General features: G+C 39.0%; 1 protein-coding gene across 4 annotated transcripts in view; it reads right to left on the reverse strand.

Moving 5' to 3' along the window:
- LOC134339458 (EVI5-like protein) overlaps nt 1-26,984 on the reverse strand; it is a 275,292-nt gene that overhangs the window by 32,087 nt on the left and 216,221 nt on the right. For 3 of the 4 annotated variants that reach the window (XM_063035989.1, XM_063035988.1, XM_063035986.1), the window contains one exon: nt 10,012-10,107. The exons of the other annotated variant lie outside the window; for it this stretch is intronic. In XM_063035989.1, the coding sequence (XP_062892059.1) occupies nt 10,012-10,107 (96 nt within the window). The remainder of the gene's footprint in view (nt 1-10,011; nt 10,108-26,984) is intronic. 4 annotated transcript variants of the gene reach the window in all.

Here is a 26,984-nt window from a genome sequence, read left to right on the forward strand (position 1 = left end):
CTGTACTACCACGGGCTCCTAACTTGGTAAGCAGCCTCATGTGCAGCACCTTGTCAGAGGCCTTCTGAAAGTCCAAATACACAACATACACTGCATCCCCTTTATCTATCCTACTTATAATCTCCTCAAAGAATTCCAACAGATTTGTCAGGCAGGATTTCCCCTGAAGGAAACCACGCTGACTTTGTCCTATCTGGTCCTGTGTCACCAAGTATACCATCACCTTATCCTTAATAATTGACTCTAACATCTTTCCAAACACCGAGGTCAGGCTAACTGGTCTATAATTTCCCTTCTGCTGCCTTCCTCCTTTCTTAAAGAATGGAATGACATTTGCAATTTTCCAGTCCTCTGGCACGATGCCAGAGTCCAATGATTTAAATGTAATGTCCCTAATGAAAATCAGAATAAAATGTGTAAGAGGTAACTACAATTAAAGCAGATGAAGTGAGTTATCAACGAAGGCAATTATCATTCTTGATCTCTGCAAAAATGCTATTTTACAGTCTTGGTCTCAACACACTCATGATTTCTGATACAATAAACCACTGTGATAACACCTCCTCTAACTTCCTTCTTCATTCTTCCAGCAATGATCTTTGGTTTATGCCTTTGTTTTACTGATTTACAACCAGTAGAAACAATCGCAAAATATGATATGAATTAAAAAAAACATCAGCTTTTAACTTTCTCCCCCCATACTGGCAAAACCCCCTCACTTCCTACATCGTTTGAGTGAGCCTAAATTCCCTTTATTCCCTTTTCTACTCCAGTGTGACCCAGGTGTAGCTAACCAAATGTTTTCAACTGTATTAATCCCGATAGTGCAGAGTAGTTTAACCTCATATCAGGAATCCCTGATTCAAACCAATACCAAAGTCATATTCTAACAGAAGTCCTGACGAAGGGTCTCGGCCTGAAACGTCGACTGTACCTCTTCCTAGAGATGCTGCCTGGCCTGCTGCATTCACCAGCAACTTTGATGTGTGTTGCTTCCGATAGAAGCCCATTGGATTAATTACTCAGAAGAAAAACTGCAGCTTTTCTAGTAACACTGTCAGTTATACTGCAGACAGTATGGAATAATTACATATTAAACAAACAAACATTAAAGTCAAAACATATTCTTAAAATCATGTCACATTCTGCAATTATTGTTAAACTTGCGCAGATAATAGAGTTAAGCGAGTTCACTTTGCAAGGTTTCTTCAAATTGATTCACTGACGTACGAAGGAATTGACTGATTGTTTAAATTAGCAATCAATTGCCACACAAACCTGGTTTTGTACTTACCTGGCTGGGCTGATCAGCCGTCCATTACTGACAATGAGTTTCTCAGACACCTTAAGCAGGCTGTTCAGGCTTTCAGTAACCCTTTTCAAAAATCAACTTTTTGTTCATTTGCAACATTGACCAGACTTTAATATACTCAAGTACCAAGGCCAAAATGCCGGAATTCAGTCTTTAGTCATGAGGAACAAACACAGACAATACTTGACATCATGGTATAGTGCTGATGACAGACACATGAAACACGACTCATTAAGAGGAGGGCCTGATATGAGGGACTGCAGTTCCTGCAGGTAACTAAGGCACATGCAGCTGGCAAGCCAGCAGATTGTCCAGCGCTCTGTTAGTAAAATGTGTGAATTTTGTGGTTATGCTTCAGTAGTTACTCTCAGTCCAGTCAATGTGGGAATTGTTGGCTGGCTACAAAAGAGAAGTAAATTTAATGGACAGAAACAGAAAAGCGCAAGAGATAGCAGGAGTTGGGGAAACAGCACTCGAATTTTATCTGCCTTTCTGCAAGACTATAATTGGACTAATATGATCAGTTCCACAGAACCCACCCCCAGTGGCAGGCACCTCAAATTGCCTCTAACAACTAAGTCCAGCTCCCGGCCTTCACAGCGGCTTATCTACAAAGCCCAGTGGAACCATTTCTATTGACAGGAGAAAGGGCAAAGGCAGATTACTAGCACCTTAAAGCCAGTTGCTCTGGGCTGATGGGGCTCGTCAGCCGTGGTTGGCAGTTCATCTCGGAGGAGGAAAACTCTGATCTCCAATCTCTGCTGCCTTGCGGCTGTACCCACTCATGGGGGGAGGCTTCGGGAGTAAATGTCAAGGAAAAATCTAGAGCTGAAGTCCCAAAGCCAGTCCTGTATTGAGTTCAAAGCTGACTGGCAACTCCTGTGATGCCAAACTGTATAGATCGTTGCCGTTCCGTTGGATTCATTAGCTAAGTGGAGGGGGGGGGAGCTTGCTGCATGAATAACAGCTTGCTCTCCATATTGTACTGTCCTGACTTGCACAAGAAAACTCTGAAGGCTCTGCGGAAAGAAATTCGTCCTCATCACTATTTATCTGGTAAACATTCTTCCTACAGATGGATCACCCCATAATCTATTCTGACTGTTCTGTACGGGCTTGACATATCGTCATTATGGGAGTGGAGGATGCCATTTGACCCAACTAGTGCACTCTGTTTCTCTATAGAACAATCTAGCCAGTCCATTCTCCTACTCCTTCACCATGGCTACGCAATTATTTAGCTCAAATGCCCATCCAATTCCCTTTTGCAGTCAGTGGTCATCTTTACTTATCCAACTTGTAGACAGAAAATTACAGGTCATTACCTCTGACTGCATGTTGCTCAAACTTCTTTGGCATCTCTTGACCAAAACCTTTAACCTTAGTCACCTATCCTTTAAAAAAAGCAAATCTTTCCTTTTCCATAGTCAGCGTCTTAATCAACTTTCCCTCCATTTTGTTTTTACAGTTGCGCGGACCAACTATTGTTCTGAGCAGGAAACTTTGACGTATCCTGAAAACTGCACGGCACTTTAATTTTTTTTGTAATATGCATACTATAAATATTTAGAATGGAAATTGGAAAATCACATACTTTTGGCTCTATTTTTTCACTGAAGTGTACCATTCCTGTAACTATTCTAGGTAAACTCCTGCACTGTCTCACCTTCCCATCTTTCTAGGAAATTTGACAGACAAAAGATTAGCTTCATTCTGTCCCTCTCCTTTTCTTCAACAGCAGTATTACAGCGGCAGCTTTCCAACAAGTTTAAAAAAAAACCCAACACATCAGCTTTTTCTCCTTTGTGAGAAACAGAACGATTAAGAAACAAAAGCAGAGAGCAGCACAGCAAGAGAAACAACAGCCATTGTTTAACAAAGGCTCTAATAAGCCAGGAAATTATAGGCCGGGGAGCCTGACATCAGAAGTAGGAAAGGTATTCTAAGGGACTAGATTTGGAGAGTATTTAGTATTTGGAGAGACAGAGACTGCTTAGGGATAGTCAAAGAGGTTCTAACTGTGGCAAGTCATGTCTAACCAATCTTAGAGTTTTGAGAAAGTTACTACGACAGTTGATGAAGGCAAAGCAGTGGATGCTGACAAAAGAACTTCAGCAAAACCTTTGACAAGGTCCCGCTTGGCAGGTTGGTCAAGATGGTTCAGTTGCTTGGCATTCAAGATGAGGAAGTACACTGGAATTGGCTTTGCAGAAGAAGCCAGAGAGTGGGTATAGATGGTTGACTTTCTCACTGGAGGCCTGAGACTAGTGGTATTGCTGCAGGAATTGGTGCTGGGCCCAATGCTGTTTGTCAATTATGTAAATGATCTGGATCATAATCTGGTAAACTGGATCAGCAAATTTGTCGATGACAACAACATTGGAGATGTAGTGGATAGTGAGGAAGACTATCAAAGCTTGCAGCAACTTCTGGACCAGTTGGAAAAGTGGGCTGAAAATGGCAGATGGAATTTAATGCAGACAAATGTGAGGTGTTGCATTTTGTCGTCATTAGGTTGCATTTGGAATCTCCAGTTGGCAGACGATTTCCCTCCATGCAGTTCTGTCCCGACACTTGTCCACAATATCCCTAGTCTTGTCCAGCTTGGTCCAATCCTTGATGTTATCCAGCCACGTTGTTCTTTGCCTTCCTCTTCCTTTCTTTCCCTCCACCTTTCCATATAGCAAGTCCAACAAGCTGTTACCTGTCCGCGTAACATGTCCACAATAAGCAACTTTTAACTTCATAATTTTCTCCAGCAATATCTGTGGTCTATCAACTTCGGACAAAACCCTCTCATCTGAAACTTTCTCTACCCAGCTGATCTTCAACATTCGTCGATAGCACCACATTTCAAAAGCATTAATTTGTTTCACGTCATCCTTCTTCAGGGTCCATGTTTCTGATCCATACCTCAGCACTGACCATACATAACACTCGAGGAAGCGGATTCTACTTTGGACGTCTACCTTCCGATTGCATAGTAGATCTTTTAGCTTCATGAACTGGGTCTTAGCCATACCTATTCTCCTGATCTCAACTTCACATCCCCCGTCATCTGTCAGACAACTGCCAAGATATTCAAACTTTTGCACCTGTTCAATGTCTTGTCCATTCACTTGTAATGATACCATCATGAATGAGTCTTTAGTGTTTGTTTTGCTTACCACCATTGATTTTGTTTTCTTAGGGTTGGTTTTAAGTCCGTAGTCAAGGCTTTTCTCATTCACTCTATTCAGCATAATTTGCAGTTCGCATTCGCTGTCAGCTAACAACGCGGTGTCGTCCGCATACCTGATGTTATCCTTCTTCTGGCCTCCAATTGGAATACCTGTTTCCTGATGGTCGCATTCCCGAAAAATCCATTCTCCGTAGAGGTTGAACAAATCCGGCGAACCAACACAGCCTTGCCTTATGCCTCATTTAATACATGCCCTTGGTGATAGCTCATTTTCTACCCTGACTGCTGCTTTCTGTTTCCAATACAAGTTCCTTATTATCTGCATATTCTCCCATCCCAGATCGTATTTGTTCAGCACCTCTATTACTTTCTCGTGTCTTACTTTATCAAAAGCCTTTTCATAGTCAATAAAGCATAAGTAGATAGTCTTTTGTGTCTCAATGAATCTCTTCATGATGTTTCTCATTGCCAAATTCCTTCCCTTGTTCCTGAGCCAAACTGTGTTTCTCCAATTTCATCGCTGGTTGTACCTTTCATTCTGCCGTACACTATTTTCAACAGTAGCTTGACGCAATGAGGCATTATGCTTTTTGTCCTGTATTCGTTACATTTTTTCGTCCTTGGCATTTTTGGTAAGGCAATAAATACCGATTTGAAAAAGTCCTCTGGAAGATTTCCTGTCATATAACTGTTGTTTAATATCGCTAAAAGGTTCGTTTTTCCCTTCGGACCAAGTGATTTCAGAATTTCAGTGGAAATCCTATCTTCACCGGCCGCCTTTTTGACTTTTAGACTCCAAATCACCCTTTCCATCTCTGACATCAATATTTCAGTTTGCACTTTGGGAGGACTAAACAGGGTAGATCTTACACGGTGAACGATAGGGCACTGAGTGTGGGTGAACAGAGCAATCTGGGAATACAAATTTATAATTCTTTGAAAGTGGCATCACAAGTAGATAGGGTCGTAAAGAAAGCTTTTGATACATTGGTATTCATAAATCAATTTATTCAGTATAGGGGTTTATATGTTATTTTGAAATTGTATAAGATGTTGCTGAGGCCTATTTCAGAGTACTATATCCAGTTCCGGTCATCTACCTACAAGAAAGATGTAGGTTAATAAGATCGAAAGACTGCAAAGAAAATTTACAAGGACGCGGCTGAGTCTGAAAGACCTGAGTTATAGGGAAAGGTAGAATAGGTTAGGACCTTATTTCCTAGAATGTAGAAGATTGAGGAGAAACCACAACTGGGGGTCATGGGTTAAGGGTGAAAGGTGAAATGTTTAAGGGTAACTTATTCACTCAGAGGGTGGTGAGAGTGTGCAATCAGCTGCCAGTACAAGTGGTATGAAGTCAATTTCAACACTGAAGACAAACTTGGATAGGTACATAGATGGGAGGAGTATAGAAGGTTATGGTCTGGGTGCATGTTGGTGGGACTAGGTAGATTAATGACTCAGGACAGTCTAGATATGACAAAGTGCGTGTTTCTGTGCTATGACCTCGATGAGAAAGAAAAAATGTGAGAAAACGAAGGACAGTGCACATAATCTTACAAATTTATGACATAACATCCGTTCCCTGAGACTACATCAAATCTGAAATACAAATTACTTCTCTTCAATTAGAGTGTTGATTTATGAATATAAAATGCCTGCAGCTTAATTACAGTTTGGTGGGGAATTACAAAGGGAAATTAGCAATGGTAAGATAAATCACATTGCAATTAAACTTCCTCAGTTGACAAACAATATTTGAAAAATGACTCCCATAATAATGCAATAAACACTCACTTTCAGAAATAGTTAAATAGTTTTTAAACTATTCTGACATGTCAAATATCCAAAGGATTTCTTAGCTGGTGAGGATGGATGGGAATGATTTTTCTAGATGAAACTTTGCTTGGAGTATCTGAAAGTTTAGCTTCCAAAGGCTTTAAAGAAAATTCTATCCCTCTATTCAGTTCCATGATTGTAAGTTTTTTTTTGCAGGAAAGGCCAGCTTTACTACGCACACAATCTCAGAATCTGCAGAAGACAATTTTACAGAAATTTCCATCCATGGCAATTGCACCACATACTTCAATGCAAGGCAGTAAAAACTGGGACCAGATGCCAATCAAGATACTGGTTGTGGTGCAGTTCACCATCTCAGGATCTGCCAAAGGAACCTCCCAATCTTCTTGAACTGTAGACACTGTAGAAATGTAGATTGTCCTCAACGACTTTGCAGCAAGTACCCACAAAGGCCTAAGTGATAATGATCAGATTATCTGTGTTAGTGATGTTGAAACAAATGATGGTAGCAATGTCAGGATATATTCTCAACATTTTTTAAAGAGTTCTGTTGGCCCATTTGTTCAATAAGGAGGCTGTGCACGGCCTCAGATTAATTTCTTCAATTGACTGGACCTGCTTTGCTCCTCCATATAGCAAGCCCAGGAATTTTCTCATCTTTCTTCTAACACCTTGAATCAGTCTATAAAATGGAGCAGAAAAATCTTGACTGGTGTATTTCCTACTTTATACTGGGGACTACACTTCAGAAGGTGCTTTATTTTCTGCAAAAAAGCACACAGGGACCACGGGACCTTTGTACAGAAATACAAGTTCATTCTTTCCAGTGTATTACTTCTCAGATCAAGAATAAATATCATCTGGGGGCACATGATGCTCCAGAGAAACAGATTTAATGAGAATGTTAAACCACTGCAATTTTTTTTGGTATTTGGGAAATATTCATCTCTTCTGATATTCCTTTCAATTTGACTGCACAGCTCAGAAAGTTTCAGTGTGGTTAAGTTAACAGCACATACCGTGAAGCCTTCTGAAACAATTTCATACAAAACTTTTAAACTCATTGACATCCAGATTTTCAACTCTTTAAAAAAAAATTTTAGAAATAAGCTCAACGCTACTCATTTGTGTGATGATCTCACCAAACCTACGGAATGCATGAGGTTTGGTTCCCTAGATGTGCAGCACATGCAGTGTGTGATAAGCTAAAAAGCCTGTTCACTAAATGCAGCAATGTGGCAAATGACTGAACAACTCACATTAGAGTCAGATATTACAGAGATTCTAAGATTGTGCAGTGAAATGAGGAAGCTCATAGCAAAAAATTTAGATTGCAAATGCTTGCCAGTATATTGGTTGACATTTGAGGAAGCACAAAGCCTTGTTGCTCCAACCATAAGCATTTCGCCTGTTTGCTCTACACAGTTTCTCTTTAAAACTCAACTTTGCAAAGATTCAGTATTTCTCAGCTTTTAAACCACATCTTACTTCTTTGACAAAACTTGTTAGAACTGCAGTTAGAACACTGCTGAGGTTTGAGCATCTTACTTCAGAGTATCTAGAGCAGAGAGAAGAAATTCAAAAATATATTGTGTCAGAGGCTTCAGTTATGGTAAGGGAAGAAGGATTACTTTGCAGAGATAGATATTAAAAGATGTGATGAGGACCTTCAAAATTATGATGGATTTTGACGAAGAAAACGAGAAAAAAATCATAGAAAAAACATAGAAAATATCCTTTTTTAAATCAGTGAGCAAACAATGGCAGAAGGCATACAGGTCACTACAAAAACTACAAGTGATATTAGAACATTAAAATCGGGTAATTAATATGTGGAACTTTCTACAAAAACAATGATGCATCTTGTATCTTTCAAAGCTTTTCATGATGGAAAAAGTAAATATTTTCAAAAGAAAAATTTTAAGTATATTACAATATAAATCAGCTAAACAATTCAATGAGTCTGCTCTGCCAGTGAGGTGTTGTTGCTCTATCTTTGACCTTCACCTATCTACTTGATGCCTATAAATTTCAACTGCACGATGGACCAGAAAACTCTCTTGACATAGGATAAAATCAATTACTTTGTATCTACAGTTTGGGGCTTGAGAGTTTCAAAGAACCATTATGTTAAAAAAAATCTTCCCCCTATCCTGAAACAATGTCTTCTAGTTCTAAACTCCCCTATGAATGGAATTATTCTCACAGCATCTACTGTACCAAAGGACCCAAGATCTTATATATTTCAATGATAAATTATCTCTCACTCTTCCAAACTCCAGAGTATCAACACACTTAGTTTAATCTTTTAATTGACGATAATCCCCTATGAAGATTCTGGTGGGTTAGTTCATCAGTTCTAGCCTGCTAATTACACTGACACTATCATCCGTACAGTTAAATAGCTCTGTTAAAGAATGCCTGATAGAAATCTTCCCTTCTGTTATATAAGATATGTTGTATGTCATTTCCTTCTTTTGCTTTATTAATCATTCTGTCAGCTTCTGGCTGACTGGTTTACTTTTGGTACCTCTTTCTTTTCACATGGAGATTTGATTTCCATACACTTTCACAATGTCTGCTAGGGAATACTACAACGGCCTAAATTGTTAAGTGTCACGCAACTGAGACTAAACGGGTTAAATGTCATGGAACACAGCATTCAGCACAAACGTCAAGTATCACATTACACACATCTAGAAAGGCAAGTATTAGGCAGCACATATATGCATGCATCACCAGTTCAACTGGCTGATGGTAATTTACAGTCCTGGTTATGAGTTAAATAACCATGAGACCAGTACAGACACATTGCAAGGACTGTAGCAGCATCGTGAATACATCAATATGCCTACCTTTAGTACAGTGTTCACATACATTAAAACAAATCAGTTGAATGGACCAATCAAGTGGCTTAAACTGGAAACTCCTAAAGGCCTGGAAGATTATGTACTGGCTTTTAAGTAGAATATTTAACTAATTGTTTGGTTTATGTACTATTCCTAATACTTACATTGGACACAATAACCCCCTGCCAGCAACACTGCCAATACCACCTTGTTTCACTGATTATAAAGGACAAAAACAAGTATTTATCTTCACAGACATACTTTAAGTAGCAAGTGATTGACCAGATGTGGTGAGCTTTTTGGTTCACTTCTTTGTTGAGTTAAAATAAACCTCACTGATCCAATGCTGATGTTGAACTTTGTCAGCAATTAACTAAAATACGAACATATATTGTTGTCTAAAACTATACAAGACTTCAGAACATGAATCTGCAGAGCATGAAGAGTTAAACAGAACTCTCATACTACAGAGGAGTGAAATATTTATTAAATGCTAGACAGGAGGTAGGTGGAAGTTTGGAACAAATTGAGGATTGTCCATCTTAATACCACTGGCATTTAGCTTACATTCAACTCTCTACATCAGCAGTGAAAGACAAGGTGGAAAGCCTGTATTATCATCAGATGTACAGAATGCAATTGTACCGGAAACAAGAGGTAACAACTGGGACAAAACAAGCAGGACAGATTGATGCAAGTTCACAAAGACTAACCAAGATGGGGCAACACTGATGATCAATGCCAAGGTGTGTTGCAGCATGTCTTTTGCCAGATGCATGCTGGTGATAGTGACCACAAGGCGACAAGTAACAGGATGCAGTTCAGACAGAACAACAATGGTCACAACACACATATACAATCAATTGTACCTGGATTTCCAGTTCAGCAATACGCTGGCGGAGTTCAGCAATGGCTGCAATGCTATCTGCTTCCCGAAACCGTATGGCCATAACCTCCTCCTTGTTCTAGTGTGGGCAGTGAGATACCACAGATTATTCCAGTGACAAAGACAGGAGGTAGTGCCAGTGTTAAATTACAAGCCATTTAAAGTACAGAGGAGACATTGAAGATCTTTCCTTTAAACAAGGAGTTCCATTCTTCATTGTGCGCTTACTCTCGTGTTTAAAAGAAACATGGCAAAATTGGAAGAATACTGACAATGGAAGCAACTGTTGCTTTGTACAGCAATTCATTTCTCCCAATAATACATAAACAAACTGGAAAATTTTTCTTTAGAGATTATTACACACAGTAGCAGATAGAACTTATAAGGTGAGTTCTGATATTCCAATCAACCTCTTTTCCCCTACATGAACCATGCCCTGTGAAAACTTCTTCATTTGAGATCAATAGCAGACAACTTTCCAAGCAGTGTTCAACCACAGACACCAAAAATCCACTTTAATTTCCCCACTGAACACCCTGCCTCAAAAGAAATATCCAGAAAATTCAGACTCAGAACAAGACAAGGGGTTTTAAGTCAAACCAGTGACAGACAAATATAGGAGCAACAGTGAGATACATTTGTCCAAACAAAAGACAATACACTTAATACTTTAAAATGTGGAATTACAAGTTAAAATTTGTATTAATTTGAAGAATTAATTACCTGTAGTGATGAGAAACATTTTCTTAATTAACAAACTCAGAAATGGCAATGGCTGACCTCAACTAAATTTACCATTATATCAATGACTACTTTCCTTTAATTTCCTTATTGGTACATGTGGCAATGCCTGATCTATGAATACAAGATGCCAAACAATATACTTGAGTAATCTTTGCTTTCAACAGAAGAGCTCCAGCAACATTAAAAAAATGTACTGACTCTAATCAATGACCATCATAGAATATGGTTTCCATAGAAAATGTCTAAATCATACACACAGATTGCAAAGCACTATAATTGAAATTTCTTTTGGTGGAGTGGCCTTTGAAAATATTAATAGATGTAATCAATATTCAGGATATCACAGTCTGTAAATTCAGTGTTTTGTAAATTTGTGATGCTGTATCGACATTTTACCATTGTTCATATATTTTTTTAAAAATCAGGTGATGTCTGTGGTGTGTGTTTCCCTTTTCTGATCCAGTTGCCAGCAGGAATCAGTTTGAAAGGATCCTTGAAGTCAAAAGCTGTAATATTTCAAACTGGCTGAGCATTCAAGCACATCACAGGATTGTCAGGCAGCAAAGCAGACTCAGCACTATTTCTAGCTAATGTTTTAAACGTTTTATTAAGAGTTTAATACAAATTCTATCTCAAGCACAAGATTAACCAAAGAATAGAGAGCATAACTTTTTCTTAAAATCAATTTAATGTTTTAAAGGACAAAACTGGTGTACACATTTTTTTGAAGGAAAGGAATGAGTTCTGCAGTCAGTCAACCGTGATTACGGCTTACAAGCAATGTACTTAAATCTCATGCAACTGTGCATAACATTTTTTTTCATGATTTATGCCAGACTATCTCAAATTCCCAAATTTTCAGTCCGACCAATTTCTCTCCGCTGTTAAGAAGGCAACAAAGCAATACGGCCTGTAGGAGGTTTACTCAATAGCTACTACTGGGATTTCTGTGATAAACTATGCATGCGCAAAGTCCAATGTTACTATCAGCTGAATGTTATGGTAATGACAATTGCAGATAGTTATGTTGCTATCAAAAATACAAGATCTAATCCAAATGCATTAGGATATCAGAAAAATAGTTGAAGATTATGCAAAAGGAATAAAACTGGTGGAATTAGTGGGAATATAGAAAACAATCAAGAATTATTTACAAGAAAGAAAACAAGTGAACAATTGTACCCTTGGTGCGTTAAACTGAAGAAAAACTTATTTGATGTCTCAAGTATCTCTGAAGTGTGGGGGCATAAAAAAGCAGGTTCAGCACAGCCTCTCATCTCAGACCAAATGAGTTTTATTAAAACACTCTCAGACTCTGTATCAACTGCTATGGTCTGTTTTTATAGGACAACTCAAATTACAAAGTTCAAAGTGAATTTATTATCAAAATCCATATATGTCACCATATACAACCCCGAGATTTATTTTCTTTTCGGCATTCACAGTAAATGCAAAGAAACATACTGAAAGGCCACACACAACAAGATGAACAAACAACCAATGTACCAAAGACAACAGACTATGCAAATACAAAAAGAAAAATTTAGACAATAGATAGAGAACGTGAGATGAAACTTCTTTGAAAGTGAATCTAAAGGTTGCGGGAATAGTTCAATGTTGGGATGAGTGAAGTCAAGAGAAGTTATCCCCTCTAGTTCAAGAGCCTAATGGCTGAGAGGTAAGTAATAACTGTTCCTGGCTTTGTGGTGTGGAACCTGGGACCTCCTTTCCGAATAGCAGCAGTGAGAAGAGAGCATGACCTGGGTGGCAGAGATCCTTGAGGATGGATGCTGCTTTCTTGCGTAGATGAGCTCAATAGTGGGGAGGGCTTTACCCGTGATACACTGGCTGTATCCACTACTTTTTGCAGGTTTCGCCTATTCAAGGGCATTGGTGTTTTCATAGCAGCTGCCATTCAATCGGTCATTATAATCTATACCATACATCTATGGAATTTTCTCAAAGTTTTAGATGACATGCTGAATCTTCGTAAACTTCTGAGAAAGCAGAGGGACTGTCGTATGGTTTTTGGAATGGCATTTAATGCGCTGGGCCCAGGCCACATCCTCTGACATGATAACACAGAGGTATTTAAAGTTGCTGACCCTCTCCATCACTGATTGGCCAATGAGAACTGGCTCTTGGACCTCCAAACTCCTCCTCCTGAAGTCAATAATCAGCTCCTTGTTCTCGCTGATATTGAGTGAGAGGTTGTTGCTGTGGCATCGCTCAGCCAGATTTTCAATCTCCCTCCTATCTGCTAATGCATCACCACCTTTGATTTGGCCAACAAAAGTGTGTCATCAGGAAGTTTAAATATGCCACTGGAACTGTGCTTAGCCTCATAGTCAAAGGAAAAAGGTGTGTAAAGTAGAGGGCTAAGCACACAGCCTTGTGGTGCACATGTGCAGAAGGAGATTGAGAAGGATATGTTGTTGCCAATCCAAACTGACTGGGGTTCTGCAAGGAGGTATTGAAGCATAGGTCTGAGGTGCCTTGTACCTTGGCATGGTAGGCCACTTGTTGCAGGATACCTGACATGTGAATAGCTCTTCATGCCATGATCCAGTTGAGGTTCTGCTCACTGGTGATCTGAGGTTGCTGAAAGCTACTGTAACCTTCTCACTGGGCTCGTATGCAAACTTGGCTTGATAGCCAAATCTGCTAAAGCCATGTGACTCAGAGGTGCGAAGGCCACTTCTATAACAATATACGTCTAGTGTCTGTATGATTTGGGGTTCAACCAAACAGGAAAGTTGGGATGTTCCAATTAACAAAACCTTGATTTGAGAAAATGCTGTGTAAATACTGTCCATACAGAATTCGCTAAGAAATGACAAATCATATACCAACATAAGACTGTAAAAAAACTATATATGCCAGTTTCAGTTTTATCAAACAGCTAAGAGAAAGAAAAGAAAATAAAAACAAAAGGGCCCATTAAAGTTTGAGTTTGACCAGTCTAAATGTGCACATGACTGTTGGAGCTCATCTCTTCCTAAAGCTAGGTATAACGTTACTCAAGGTGCTGAATTCTCATCACCAGTCACCAGCAGAACTTCCCATTTTGGACTCTTTCATCTTGCAAAGCATGCCTTGCAATAGCGCCTTCACATGGGATCAAATCAGGTATTCCCGATCTTCTCTTCTCCGCGTCTCCCGTCAAAAGACCACAAACCCCACCACCGTCTGTCACAAATCACTCTCCACCCAGCTCTCTTAAAGCCTTCTCCCAGTCCCACCATCCTGATTGGCTGACACAGTATTCCTAAACTGAACAACATGGCTCCATATCTTGAGCTGAAACCAAAACATTCTACCAGCAGGACACATTGCTTTTACGGAAAACAACTAAAGTGAAATACCTCACAGCATAGCAGTAGAGATCTTAACCAGTGCAGTACACTATTTGTTTTTGTTACAGATGGTCTTTGTTTAGTACAGGTGAGAGGCAAATATAGTGCCACCTCACCTCTTCTCTGAAGATTGATTAGGTCTTGTTATTAATCAACATTGAATTGCCCCATCAATGACATTCCTTCCACAATAAAGTCAAAGTTTAATAAATGATTTAATATGCAATTTTTAGGCACTAAACACAGCCAGAAGAAACAGAAACAGGCCCTTCGGCCCATTCGGTCCATGCCAACAAAGCTTCTCATCTAAGCTTAAGCACAAGACATTCTACAGATGCTGGAAATCCACAAAAATACACACAAAATGCTGGAGGAACTCAACAAGTCAGGCAGCATCTCCAGAGGGGAATAAATAGTTGACATTTCAAGCCGAGACCGTTCATCAGGACTGGAAAGGAAGGGAGAGGAAGCCAGAGTAAGGTGGTAGGGGAAGGAGGTAGGTGGGAGAGGAGGGATGAAGTGAGAAGCTGGCAGGTGACAGTTGGAAAAGGAAAAGGGCTGAAGAAGAAGGAATTTGATAGGAAAGTGGATCATGGGAGAAAAGGGAAGTAGGAAAGGCATGAGAGGGAAGCGACAGGCAAGTGAGGAGAAGACAAGGGGTAGATGGGGATCCAGGACAGGGAATGGAAAAAGAGATGGGGAAGCTAAAGAAATTGATGCTCATGCTATCGAGATGGAGGCTACTCAGACAAAATACGAGGTGTTGCTCCTTTAATCTGTGAGAGGGCTCATCATGGCAGTGAAGGAGGCCATGGAACAGCATGTCAGAATGGGAATGGGAAGTAGAATTAAAATGAGTGGCTACCAGGAAGTCCTACCTGTTGCAGATGGGGTGAAAGCACTCAACAAAGTGGTCCCCTAATTTATTTTGGGTCTCACTGACGTAGAGCAAGCCACACCAGAAGGTCCAGATACAGTAGATGACCCTAGCAGGTGAAATGATGCTCTCCTGGAAAGACTCTATGGGGCCCTGAATGGTCATAAGGGAGGAGGTGAATGGGCAGATGTAGCACTTGTACTGCTTGCAGGGATAAGTTCCAGGAGGGATATCACAGGGGAGGGATGAAAGGTATGAATGGACAACAAAGAGCATGATCCCTGTAGTGTAGAAATTGGAGAGTGGTAGGGGTAGGGAAAAGTGTGTTTACTGGTAGCATCCTGTTCAAGATGGTGGAGATTACAAAAAATAATGTGCAGAATGTGGAAGCTCATGGGGTGATGGTACAAGAGGAAATCTATCCCTGTCATTTTGGTTTCAGGGTACTTAATAAAACAGTCTGTAGTCAGCATGGTTTCCTTAACGGAAAATCTTGCTTGACAAATCTTTTGGAATTCCTTGAAGAAATAACAAGCAAGATAGACAAAGAAAAAGAATTGGTGTATGTTGTGTACTTAGATTTTCAGAAGGCCTTTGACATGAGGCTGCTTAACAAGAGGTCATGGTATTACGGGAAAACTACTAGCAGGGATAAAGCAGTGGCTGACTGGCAGGAGGCAAAGAGTGGGAATAAAGGAGCCTTTTATGGTTGGCTGCCAGTGACTAGTGGTGTTCCACAGGGGGCTGTGTGGGGATTGCTTCTTTCTACGTCATATGTCAATGACTTGGATGATGGAATTGATGATGACTTAGTAGCAAGGCTCGAGGACAATATGAAGATAGGTGGAGGGGCAGGTACTTTTGAGAAAGTAGAGAAGCTACAGAATGACTTAGACAAATTAGAATGGACAAATATGTGGCAGATGGAATACAGTGCTGGGAATGGTACAATCATCACTTTGGTAGAAGAAATTAAAGTGTAAACAATTTTCTGGATGGAGGGAAAATACAAAGATCTGAGGTGCAATTGGGCATGGGAGTACTTGTGTAGGATTCCCTAAAGGTTAATTTGAAGGTTGAGTTGGTGATGAAGAGGCAAGTGCAATGTTAGCATTCATTTCAAGAGGACCAGAATATAAAAGCAAGGATGTAATGGTGAGGCCTCACTTGGAGTATTGTGAGAAGTTTTGGGATCCTATCTGAGAAAGAATGTGCAGACAAAGGAGGTCCACAAAAATGATTCTGCAACTGAGAAGTTTGTCATATGAAGAGCACTTGATGTCAGTGAGGTGGAGATGTTATTTCCAATCTGCACCCAGTTTGTGATCTTCCGGTTAACCAGCTGCAGTGGGAGGTACAGAGGCCCAGGTTCTGGAGATTTTCAATCAGAACTGTAGGAATGATTGTGTTAAACACTGAGCTGTAGTCAATAACCAGCATCATGAGATAGGTATTTGTATTGTTCAGGTGATCCAAGAGCCAGTGAGACCACATCTGCTGTAGACCAGATGTGGCAATAGACATATTGCAGTGGGTCCAGGTCCTTGCTGAGACAGGAGTTAACTCCAGCCATAACCAACTGCTCAAAGCACTTCATCATTGCAGAGATGAGTGCTACTGGACAATAGTCATTAAGGCAGCTCATCCTGCTCTTCTTGGGCACTGGTTTAATTGTTGCCCTTTTGAAGTAGGTGGGAAATTTCGACTATGGCAATGAGAGATTGATTATGTCTTTGAACACCCATGTCAATTGGTTGGCACTGGTTTTCAGAGCCCCACCAGGTACTCCATCAGGGCCTTTTACCTTGCGAGGGTTCACCCTCATGAAAGACAATCTGACATTGCCTCCGAGACAGAGATCACAGAGTCACCAGGTGCTGCAGGGACCCTCAGATCTGTAATTTTATTCTCTCTTTCAAGGTGAGCATGAAAGGTGTTGAGGTCATCTGGGAGTGAAACATCACTGCCATTCATGATGTTAGGTTACGCTTTGTAGGAGGTAATGGCCTGCAAACCCTGCCAGAGTTAACGTGCATCTGATTCCACCTCCAACCTCATTTGGAATTCCTCCTTTGTTCTTGAGATAACCCTCTGCAAGTCCTTAACAAATGCAAGTAGATCCTGTCCCTATAAATCATCTGCAGTGATTGTCCTACCACTGATGTAAGGCTCACTGGCCTATAGTTTCCCTGTTTGTCCCTGTTCCCCTTCCTAAACAAAGGAACAATTTTGACTACTCTTGTCCTTTGCAATCTTGCCTATGGCTAAAGAGGTTATAAAATTTTTGTTGAAACACCAGCAATCTCCTCCCATGCCTACTTCAGTATTCTGGGACAGACCCAATCAGGTCCTTGGGACATATTCACTTTAATGTTTTCTAGAAACCCAGCCGTCCTCCTCTTTAATATTGACATACTCCAGAATATCATCATACCATTCCCTAAACTCACCATAATCCACCGTTTACTTCTCCTTGGTGAATATCAATGTAAAATACACATTTAGAACCCCATGCATTTTCTCTGGTTCCAGGCATGAATTCCCTCCTTTGCCCTTGAGTGCAGGCATGTATCTATGGAAAATAGCACCTATGGCAAGCACTGAAATTGCGCCCCTGTCCAAACATCTGACACCCATCTTTTAGGTAATTTTTCAATAATATCGGTTCAAAAATACAAGTCAAGCTCGTTAATCTTTTAATTAACAAATTATGGCACTACATGAAAATTATAACTGCACCTTCCTTGCTTTCACTGATGCAAATTGGTCTATGATGTGATCAAAGTCAGATTTTTCAGTTTCTTCTCTTTCTACACTCAGCAGAGCAAGATCACAGAGTCTGCCTTGACCCATGAAGGCTCTCAAATACGAAAGCATTAGTTTTAACTTGCTGAATGATCTCTCACAGCTGGCGATGGAAACTGCGATGAATAGCAATGCGAAGATTGGGGAAGACGCTCTCATCTTCATACTGAACAACAAATTCAAGAAGCTCTTCAGGTCTTGATATTTTCATGTTGACCTGCTTTGATAGCAACATTCTGCAATCCAAATTTTTTTCATATAGCTGCTGTCCATCAACATCAGACCTGTACAATTCGCCCAAATTTTCACACTTCTTTAGATCGTTACTGTCAGCGCCGTAACACAGTCCCTCGACATCGAGAAGGAACCCAAACTGGGCGTCAGTGTCATGCAAACGAGCGAACCTTTCCTCCAGTTATTTGTGAAGACGGTCGAGTGTTCCCTTCATGACTCTTTCCATTTCCTCCTTAGCTATTAACCCAGCGTCTCTCGAGTTCTCATCAGCCATTCGTTTCTTTCGTCTCTTGACATCTCTTAACTTCAATATTCCCTTCTTGACAGAGACTGACTCCTTCTTTGATGCCTCACTGACCAACACTTCTCTTTTATCATAAAAATGATCTCGGAGGGCTTTCAAATCCAGGGCAGCATCGTGGAAGTTCATGCTAGGATCCTGCAGCCTCTTTTGAATACGGTCAATGCAAATGAGTACTTTGTTCCAAAATCCTAGTAAAATCAGAAAATCATAACTCAACATGTGGTTGTACGGCTGCCTTGCATCACTTCTTGTTTTACTGGTCTCATTTTCATTGTCTATCATGTCCTGGAGAACTTGAAGTATCTCCTCAAGGTACTTGTTGACAGGCTTCACTGCTTCTGTCCTTGCACTCCACCTGGTTATTGGACTCCGACTTAACAACCACAGGCACGGTGTTTTTGAGTTTTTCCCAGCGCTGTGTTGAACAAGAGAAAAACAAGTAGTGAGCTTCGATGGTTCCAAAAAACGTGACCATCATTGTATCCTGCTTGGCTGCATGTACACCCAACAAGTTGAGTGAGTGATCGTCGCAATTCACAAACACTGCCAGGTTGTTTTTCCTCACTTTTCTTTGATGAATACCACTTCTGTGCCCAACCATCACAGCAGCATTGTCATAGCACTGTGACCAACAATCTTGTAGCTCCATTTTGTCCTTCTCTAGCTGTTTCAAGATGTCTTCAACCAAGCTCTGACAATCCTTCTGGCTTACTTGGATAAAACCAAGGAAGGACTCTCTAATACGGACTGCTTTCCTTTCAAAATCAACTTCCACATACCTCAGTACTTCTGACATCTGCTCACAATGTGCCTGATCAAGAGTTGAGTCGAACATGAGACCATAGTACTTGGCTTTACGAATGCTTCTCAGTAAACTCTGGCGAACAGTGGATGCCATCATGTGGATGAATTCGTTCTGGACACCCAGTGAAAGATAAGATGTGGATCCAGGGTGCCTTTCCAAATGAGTGAGGTGTTCTTTTATGACAGGGTCAAAGATGGCCAGTAGTTTTGGTAAGCCAAGGAAATTTCCACATTGGAGTCATCGTCTAGCTGAAGTGACTCTCTGTGTCCTCGCAAAGCCAGGTTCTGAGTTGCAAGGAATTTTATGCAGTGAAGGATTCTTGTCAAGATATCATACCACTTCTGCTTTTCCTTCTCAATCTGTGACTGAAATACTGAATCAATAACTCCTGTTTCCAGCTAAATTTCTTTCCATTTCTTTCCACTGTGTGAAGCATTCCCCATGATTCTTGGCATTTTCATGAACACTAATCCTTTCAGGTGCTTTCACTGGTTGAATCCAATTTCCTGCTCCAATAAGGATTGATGGTTTGACCAGGAATAGAGAAGACAACGGATACAAAATGCAGACTTTTTAGAAGGGGAATAGACCAGCTATGAGCGAGTCACTTCCTCACCACGACCATTTCCCAATTTTGTCTTGAACCAAGTTTTGTTTATTGAGCGGTTATTTGTTGGTAGGAAAAGCCCCTCACTGATCTGGAAATACTTTGAACCCAGCTTTATTATTTCTGTTCTCAATGTGTCAGGCAGAATTGCTTTTTCAGTATCCTTGTTGGACTTCAGGAGTCCAATGTCATGCTGTTCAATCACCTCTGGTATGACAGTTCGAGGCTCTTTGACACCATCCAGTTCACTAGGTTCAGTGTCGTCAGGTTCAATCTCGTCAGGTAAAATCTCGTCAATAAACTCAACATCACCACCATCGTCCTCCCCTCCTGTAATGCCTATGTTCTCTGTGGCAGCCTCACTCTTAATCTCGTCATACTCGGATTTATCCGACTTGAATTCCTCCTTGGCTTGTGACACATTCGTACTTAATCCACCTTTGGATTCTAACAAACTTGTAGCAGGTGCAGGTGACTCCATGGAGCGTGTCAAACTACTTGTTCCAGTCTTTTCAAAGAAGGTCATGAAGAACTTGCTTGACTTCTTGGCTTCCTTCACCTCCAGCTTTCGTCTCTTCTGTCCTTCAGCTCCACTTTCCTTCTTCCTCGTGACACAATGCTCTGAAATAAGGCCATCCTAGTGCTTCTCACCCATGATAATCAAAGACAGATCATATATCTGAAGAAAATTCTTTTTTCACTATCCGAGGATGGCTTGTCTGACTTTAATAGAAACCGCGAGAAACCTACTGGCTGTTGATGGAGTAGCAGCGTTTTTATAGTGCTCCTACTTTACTTAATTTACTGTTTCCAACTTGTTTTGAAAACTTACTTTTAAATGCAATATTGTTTTCGATGAGTCGTGCCAAAGCTACTAAAAAAGAGGACCCTCCTGTAACTTTGGAATCTATTGTGGAGACACTTTGGAAGGATAAAAATGAACTTTCAGAGGAGTTCCAGCAGAAGTTCCGGCAACCCAGTGCTGAATTTAAATGAATGGATGTAAAATTGGATTCTATTCAAAAAACTTTAAGTGAACACGATAAACAGATAAAAGAGAATGAAGACAATTTGATGGTGTTGGATGCGAAGACTGATGACATGGAAAAGATCTGTGAAAGTCAAAGGTTAATGAAACATTAAGAGAGAAGATTATCAACTTAGAAAACAGAAATAGAAGAAATAATTTACGTATTCTGGGTTTTAAAGAGTTAATGGAAGGCAATCAGCCTTCGGAATTTTTTGCAAACCTTTTGGCTGATTTATTTCCGAATATTTTAAAATCTCCACCTAAAATAGACCAAGCTCATAGATTGCTAGTATCAAGACCTCCTCTAGGAGAACAACCCCATTCAGTGATCATTTGTCTTCATGACTTTCAAACAAAGGAACTTTTAATTCGTGAATCTCATCGGAAAGGTATGATTGATTATGAAGGCCAGAAGATCAGAATTGTGGAGGATTTTTCACCCGAGGTGTTGAATGAACGCTTCAAGTTTAAAAAAGTTATGTCGGAGTTGTATAATAAAGGTTTTAAACCCTCTCTTCGTTAACCCGCTCGTCTTAGAATCATTTTGAAAAATGCCTCTCAGAAATGGTTCCGTTCGACTCAAGAAGTACAGGATTTCTTAATTTTGGAATCAGTATCAGAAGTTGAACTATTCAATAATTCCCTACATAAATTTATGTTGCGTCTGCCTGATGGATCCTTTTTTAAAGAATCAGCAGTTTAACTGTTCATTACTTTCTTTTATGAATAATTTTTTTTTACTTTCGGTATTCCTTAGTACCTAATTTTTTTGTGTACTTTTATTTCTTTGCTTAGAAAATTAAGAATTTAACGTTAGTAAGTTTTCATTGAGTTAATACTTTCCAAATTAATATGTTCTGATTTATTTTAGTTCTTTTTAATATTTTATACTATATTTTTTCATGAGTTTTTTTTAATAAGCTTAATTTTGCTCTATTTTTTGTTGTGTCTTGTTGGAATGCAGCTAGCCTTGGATTTTTTGGAGCTCAGCCAGTAGATTGTTTTGGGAGGGTAATGTTGGTAGGTTTAGCTGTCGACTGTCCTTTGGTCAACTTTCTTTCTTTGAGTGGGGGCGGGTTTTTTCTTTTCTATCAGCTGTTTGGTTCTCTTAGAATTCATTTGTTGCTTGGTTACTTTATCTTAAAGCTCATTGTTTGGATTTAATATACATTCCAGCAGTTTTTATTCTAACCTCTCTTTTAAGCAGTATTTAAAATGGACCATACTATTAATTTTCTTAGTTTTAATGTGAAAGGATTAAACCATCCTGTGAAATATAACAAGATATTTAATTATATTGAGAAATTGAATGTCTCAATTTTTTTTTACAAGAAACACATGTTCGTAAATGTGATAATTTACGTCTTTTCAGCCGTTGGAAGGGCTTATGGTTTCACTCCTCCTTTCAGGCTGAGGCTAGAAGTGTTTCGATTCTTATAGACAATTCATTTTCTTTTGTTCAACATAATATAGTGTTTGATACCAATGGGCGTTCTGTTATAGTGTCAGGGAAATTAGATAATAAATTAATAGTATTTGCTAATTTGTATGCTCCAAATATAGATGATCCAGGTTTTTTTTGAATGCTTTTTTTCCCTTTTACCAGATTTAAGTCTGCATTCTCTGGTTTCAGGTGGAGACTTCAACTGTTGTTTAGACCCTGTTTTAGATCGCTCATCTTTTAAATGATTAACTTTTAGTAGATCTGCCTCCTTTATCCAATCTTTTTTAATGAAATGTGATATTGTTGATGTTTGGCACTTTTTGCATCCAACAGATAGAGAGTACTCAGTTTTTCACATGTTCATCATACGTATTCCAGGATTGATTTTTTTTTTGTTGATAGTCAATTGATTCCATTCGTTCAATCCTGTGAATATAAAGGAATTGCTGTTTCAGATCATGCTCCTGTGTTTTTATCTTTAAATCTTCCAGGTGTCTCCCGAATAAACAGATTCTGGTGTTTTAATCCATCCTCTGATAACGATTTTTTAATGGCCGGCTGGTGGCGCAATGGCATCAGTGCTGGACTCCGGAGCCAAGGCTCCCGAGTTCGAATCCAAGTCGGGCCACCCCCCGAGCACGCTTTCCATCCGTGCCGGGTTGAGCGCCGAGCTAGCCACTCGGTCTCGTAAAACAAGAAGGGTTGAGTTAGGAACGTTCATTTCGTGACCCGGTTAATCCGAAAGGAGACCAATCCTGACACCATGCGCCAGACCAGAATGGCTGACTGTCTGGTGCGACATGCAAAAAAAAAAGGATTAAAAAAAATTTTTCGAGAGACAAATTACTCTTTTTTTTGAAGAGAATATGCTAGAAGAGACTTCTAGTCTTATTTTATGGGATACTTTTAAGGCTTATATTAGAGGACAAATTATTTCTTTTACCGCAAGTGTTAAGGAAAAAGCTAATAAGGAGAGAATTGAATTAGCCAATCAGTTGAAATGATTAGACCAAAAACAAGCTTTAGCTCCAGATCCTGCTTTATATAAAAGACGTGTTGAAATTAAAACTAAATACGATCTGCTTTTAACTTATCCAATTAACACTCAACTCTTAAAAGGTAAAAGTCAGTTTTATGTTCATGGAGATAAAACGGGTAAACTACTGGCTAACCAATTAAAGACCTCTTTAGTTAAACGCCAAATTAAAGAAATTTGTAAAGCTTACGGTGATAAATCATCTCATCATTTAGAAATAAACAATACTTTTAGAGAATTCTATTCTAAGCTTTAGTTCTGATCCTTCTAAAGATAATACTGTAATGAATAATTTCTTAGATCGATTAAACATTCCTACACTTTCTGATGATAATTGAAAATTGCTGGATCAACCCATTTCTTATGAGGAAATTGCTGAGGTTGTTCACTCTTTGCACTCCGGGAAGGCTCCAGGTCCTGATGGATTTTCAGGAGAGTTTTATAAGGCCTTTTCCTCTTTTCTTATTCCTCACTTATACTCAGTCCTTTCGGACTCTTTTAAATTAGGTAGGTTGCCACAATCTTTTTATGAAGCCTCTATTTCGCTTATTCTTAAAAAGAATAAGGATCCAACTGAATGTTCTTCTTATAGACCAATCTCCTTACTTAATGTTGATACTAAAATTTTATCTAAGCTTTTGGCTCATAGGATTGAAAATATTTTGCCATTTATTATCTCTGATGTTCAGACTGGATTTATCAAAAATTGATACTCCCACTTTAATATTCGTCATTTATTGAATGTTATTTATTCTCCTTCTAAAGAGAAATCAGAATGTGTGATATCTTTCGATGCTGAGAAAGCCTTTGATCGGGTTGGATGGAATTATTTATCTAAAACTTCAAAGAAATTTAACTTTGGGCCCGATTTTATTCAATGGATTAAATTACTTTATTTATCTCTCTCCGCTCAGGTTCTTACTAACTCTCAGAATTCTAAACCATTTAAACTTCAACGTGGAACCAGACAAGGTTCTCCTTTGAGTCCTTTGTTTTTTGATTTAATCTTAGAACCCTTCGCTATTGCTTTCTGGGAACCTAATGATATCACTGGTGTTTTAAGGAGGGGTATTACTCACAAAGTGTCGCTTTATGCTGATGACCTTTTGCTCTACATTTCTAATGTGGAGTCATCTTCACCTTCTGTACTTTCTTTACTCTCCTGCTTTAGTCAGTTTTCAGGATATAAACCTAACTTTCATAAGAGTGAACTTTTTCCTTTGAATAATCTGGTATTACTTAATATTAACCTTCCTTTCAAAATTGTAAAAAATCAATTTACTTATCTGGATGTAACAATTACTAGGAATTATAAATTCCTTTTTAAAGAAAATTTTTTTACTCTTCTGAATTATGTTAAGAAGGCACTATCAAATTGGTCACCCCTCTCTTTATCGTTGATTGGCCGAATTAATTCTATTACAATGAATATTTTGCCTAAATTTTTATATTTATTTCAGGCCGTACCTGTTTTTATTCCTAAATCCTTTTTCGATTCTCTGGATTCTATTATATCTTCTTATATATGGAAAAATAAAATTTCTCGATTAAATAAAGTTTATCTTCAAAAAGCTAAAAAGAATGGAGATTTAGCCTTACCCAATTTTAGGTTTTATTACTGAGCAGTCAATATACAGAATCTTACATTTTAGTTATATTATTTTAATCGAGAGGACTGTCCAGTCTGGGTTTCTTTAGAAGCTAATTCTGTTAATAAATTTTCTATCATTTCTCTTCTCAGATTGTCAATTCCTTTATCTTTAAGTAATTTTGTAGTTAAACACACCTTGAGGATTTGGGTACAAGAGCTTTTCACTTTCAAGTCCCATTTTTTCTAACTTTCTTTAAACCTATGACTGATGTAGCTTTTAAAGAGTGGAATAGATTGGATATTAAATGTTTTCAGGATTTGTTTGTTGGAGATAGTCTCTCTTCATTTGAACAATTGTCAGCTGTATAGCCTAACCAAAACCCACTTTTTCGATATTTATGAATTAGAGACTTTTTGCGTTCTCAAGTACATACATTTCCTAAAAGTCCAGATAAGAGTTTACTTGATATAATTTTAAATTTGAAACCCTTCCATAATGGATCTATATCTAATATTTATGGTATGTTGTTGGGAATGAGAAATATTCCTTTAGATAAAATTAAAAATCTCTGGGAACAAGATTTACAGATTCCAATTTCTGAGGACACTTGGAATGAAATTTTTAAATTGGTTAATACCTCATTGCTATGTGCCTGTCATTCCTTTCTACAATTTAAAGTGGTTCATAGGGCACACATGACTAAAGATAAGCTCTCTCGTTTTTATTCCACATATCTCCCTATTGTGATAGATGTAACAATGGAGAAGCTTCACTAATTCATATGTTTTGGACTTGTCCGAGTATTGAAAAAATATTGGAAGTATTCCAAACTTTCTTGGTGATTTTTAAAGTAAATTTAAAACCTAATCCTTTGACTGCCTTATTTGCTATTGTTGGAGGAAATGGTATTATTTTGGAGTCACATAATTTACATACTTTGGCCTTTATTTCTCTTATAGCCAGGAGGGCATTGTTGCTTAAGTGGAAGGATGTCACTCTGCCTACTCGTATTCATCGGTTACATGATGTTATGTCATGCTTAAATTTGGAGAAGATTCGCTGTTCAATTTCTGAACCTAGACAAGAATTTTTTAACATTGTGGGGACCTTTTTTGAATTATTTTCAAAATCTTTGATTTGCTATTAAGCACAGATGTCGGTTAACAATATGTTTTATTACATAAGGATTTTTTTTCCCCTTTTTTAAAAACCAAACAGCTGTTTTTTTTCCTGGTAGTGGGTTTAGATTTTTTTTTGTATAATAAAATTATCTCTTTTCAATATTATGTTTAAATTTAATGTATACAGATGTGGGGTAATGAGACTATATTTGTGATTCCAATATATTGTAACTGATATATATTATATATCCTACTGTACTCTGTATTCTTTTATGTAAGAAATCAATAAAAATATTGAGAAAGAAAAGAAAAAGCAACAGCTCAGTGGCACCTCCCCTTCAAGTGGTGCCCAGGGCACGTGCCATACCTACCATACCTTAGGTATACCACTGTTTGAGTGGGTCTCCCCTTTCCCCAGCTACACTCTTGTAAATAAATATATAAAATACTTAGGCATTATCCGTAATGCTACCTGAAAAGACATTTCATGGCCCTTTTCAGCAAGCTTAAATCCTGCTTCTTTTATCTTCCTCAAGGGCTTTACTCAGTTTGGGCTTCCAACACTTGACATATTCTTGCTTAGTCAGTTGTGCCTGTCAGATGCCAGATTCCTGAAAATAGAGGCACTGATCTGAGTTCTGCAATGGCAGGTGAACAGAAGAAAAGATTCAATCTCCTTGGAAAAAGTACAACCTCCTCACCATCTCCTGGAAATCACTCAGTGTGGGCATGGAACATGTGAGACTGAGATTAAGCCCATGTATTGGAAGCAGGCAGAAGGCCAAGATAAATGACAAAAGTTGCACCACATGTTCCAAACTATCCATCTGTCAGCATCTCCTGTACCACCTTCAGGTCTGATATTGGCCTCACCACTTACATCAGAATGGAATGGCAGTCATCAGTCCCAAAAGGGCCTCCTACAAAGACCAAGAGATACCATAATGCAAACAGTGATGGTGCTATCTGAAAGGCAGCAGTGAACGTGTATCCATTGCAAA

The sequence above is a fragment of the Mobula hypostoma genome, chromosome 29 (assembly GCF_963921235.1).
Source record: "Mobula hypostoma chromosome 29, sMobHyp1.1, whole genome shotgun sequence".
NCBI classification, from domain to species: domain Eukaryota; kingdom Metazoa; phylum Chordata; class Chondrichthyes; order Myliobatiformes; family Myliobatidae; genus Mobula; species Mobula hypostoma.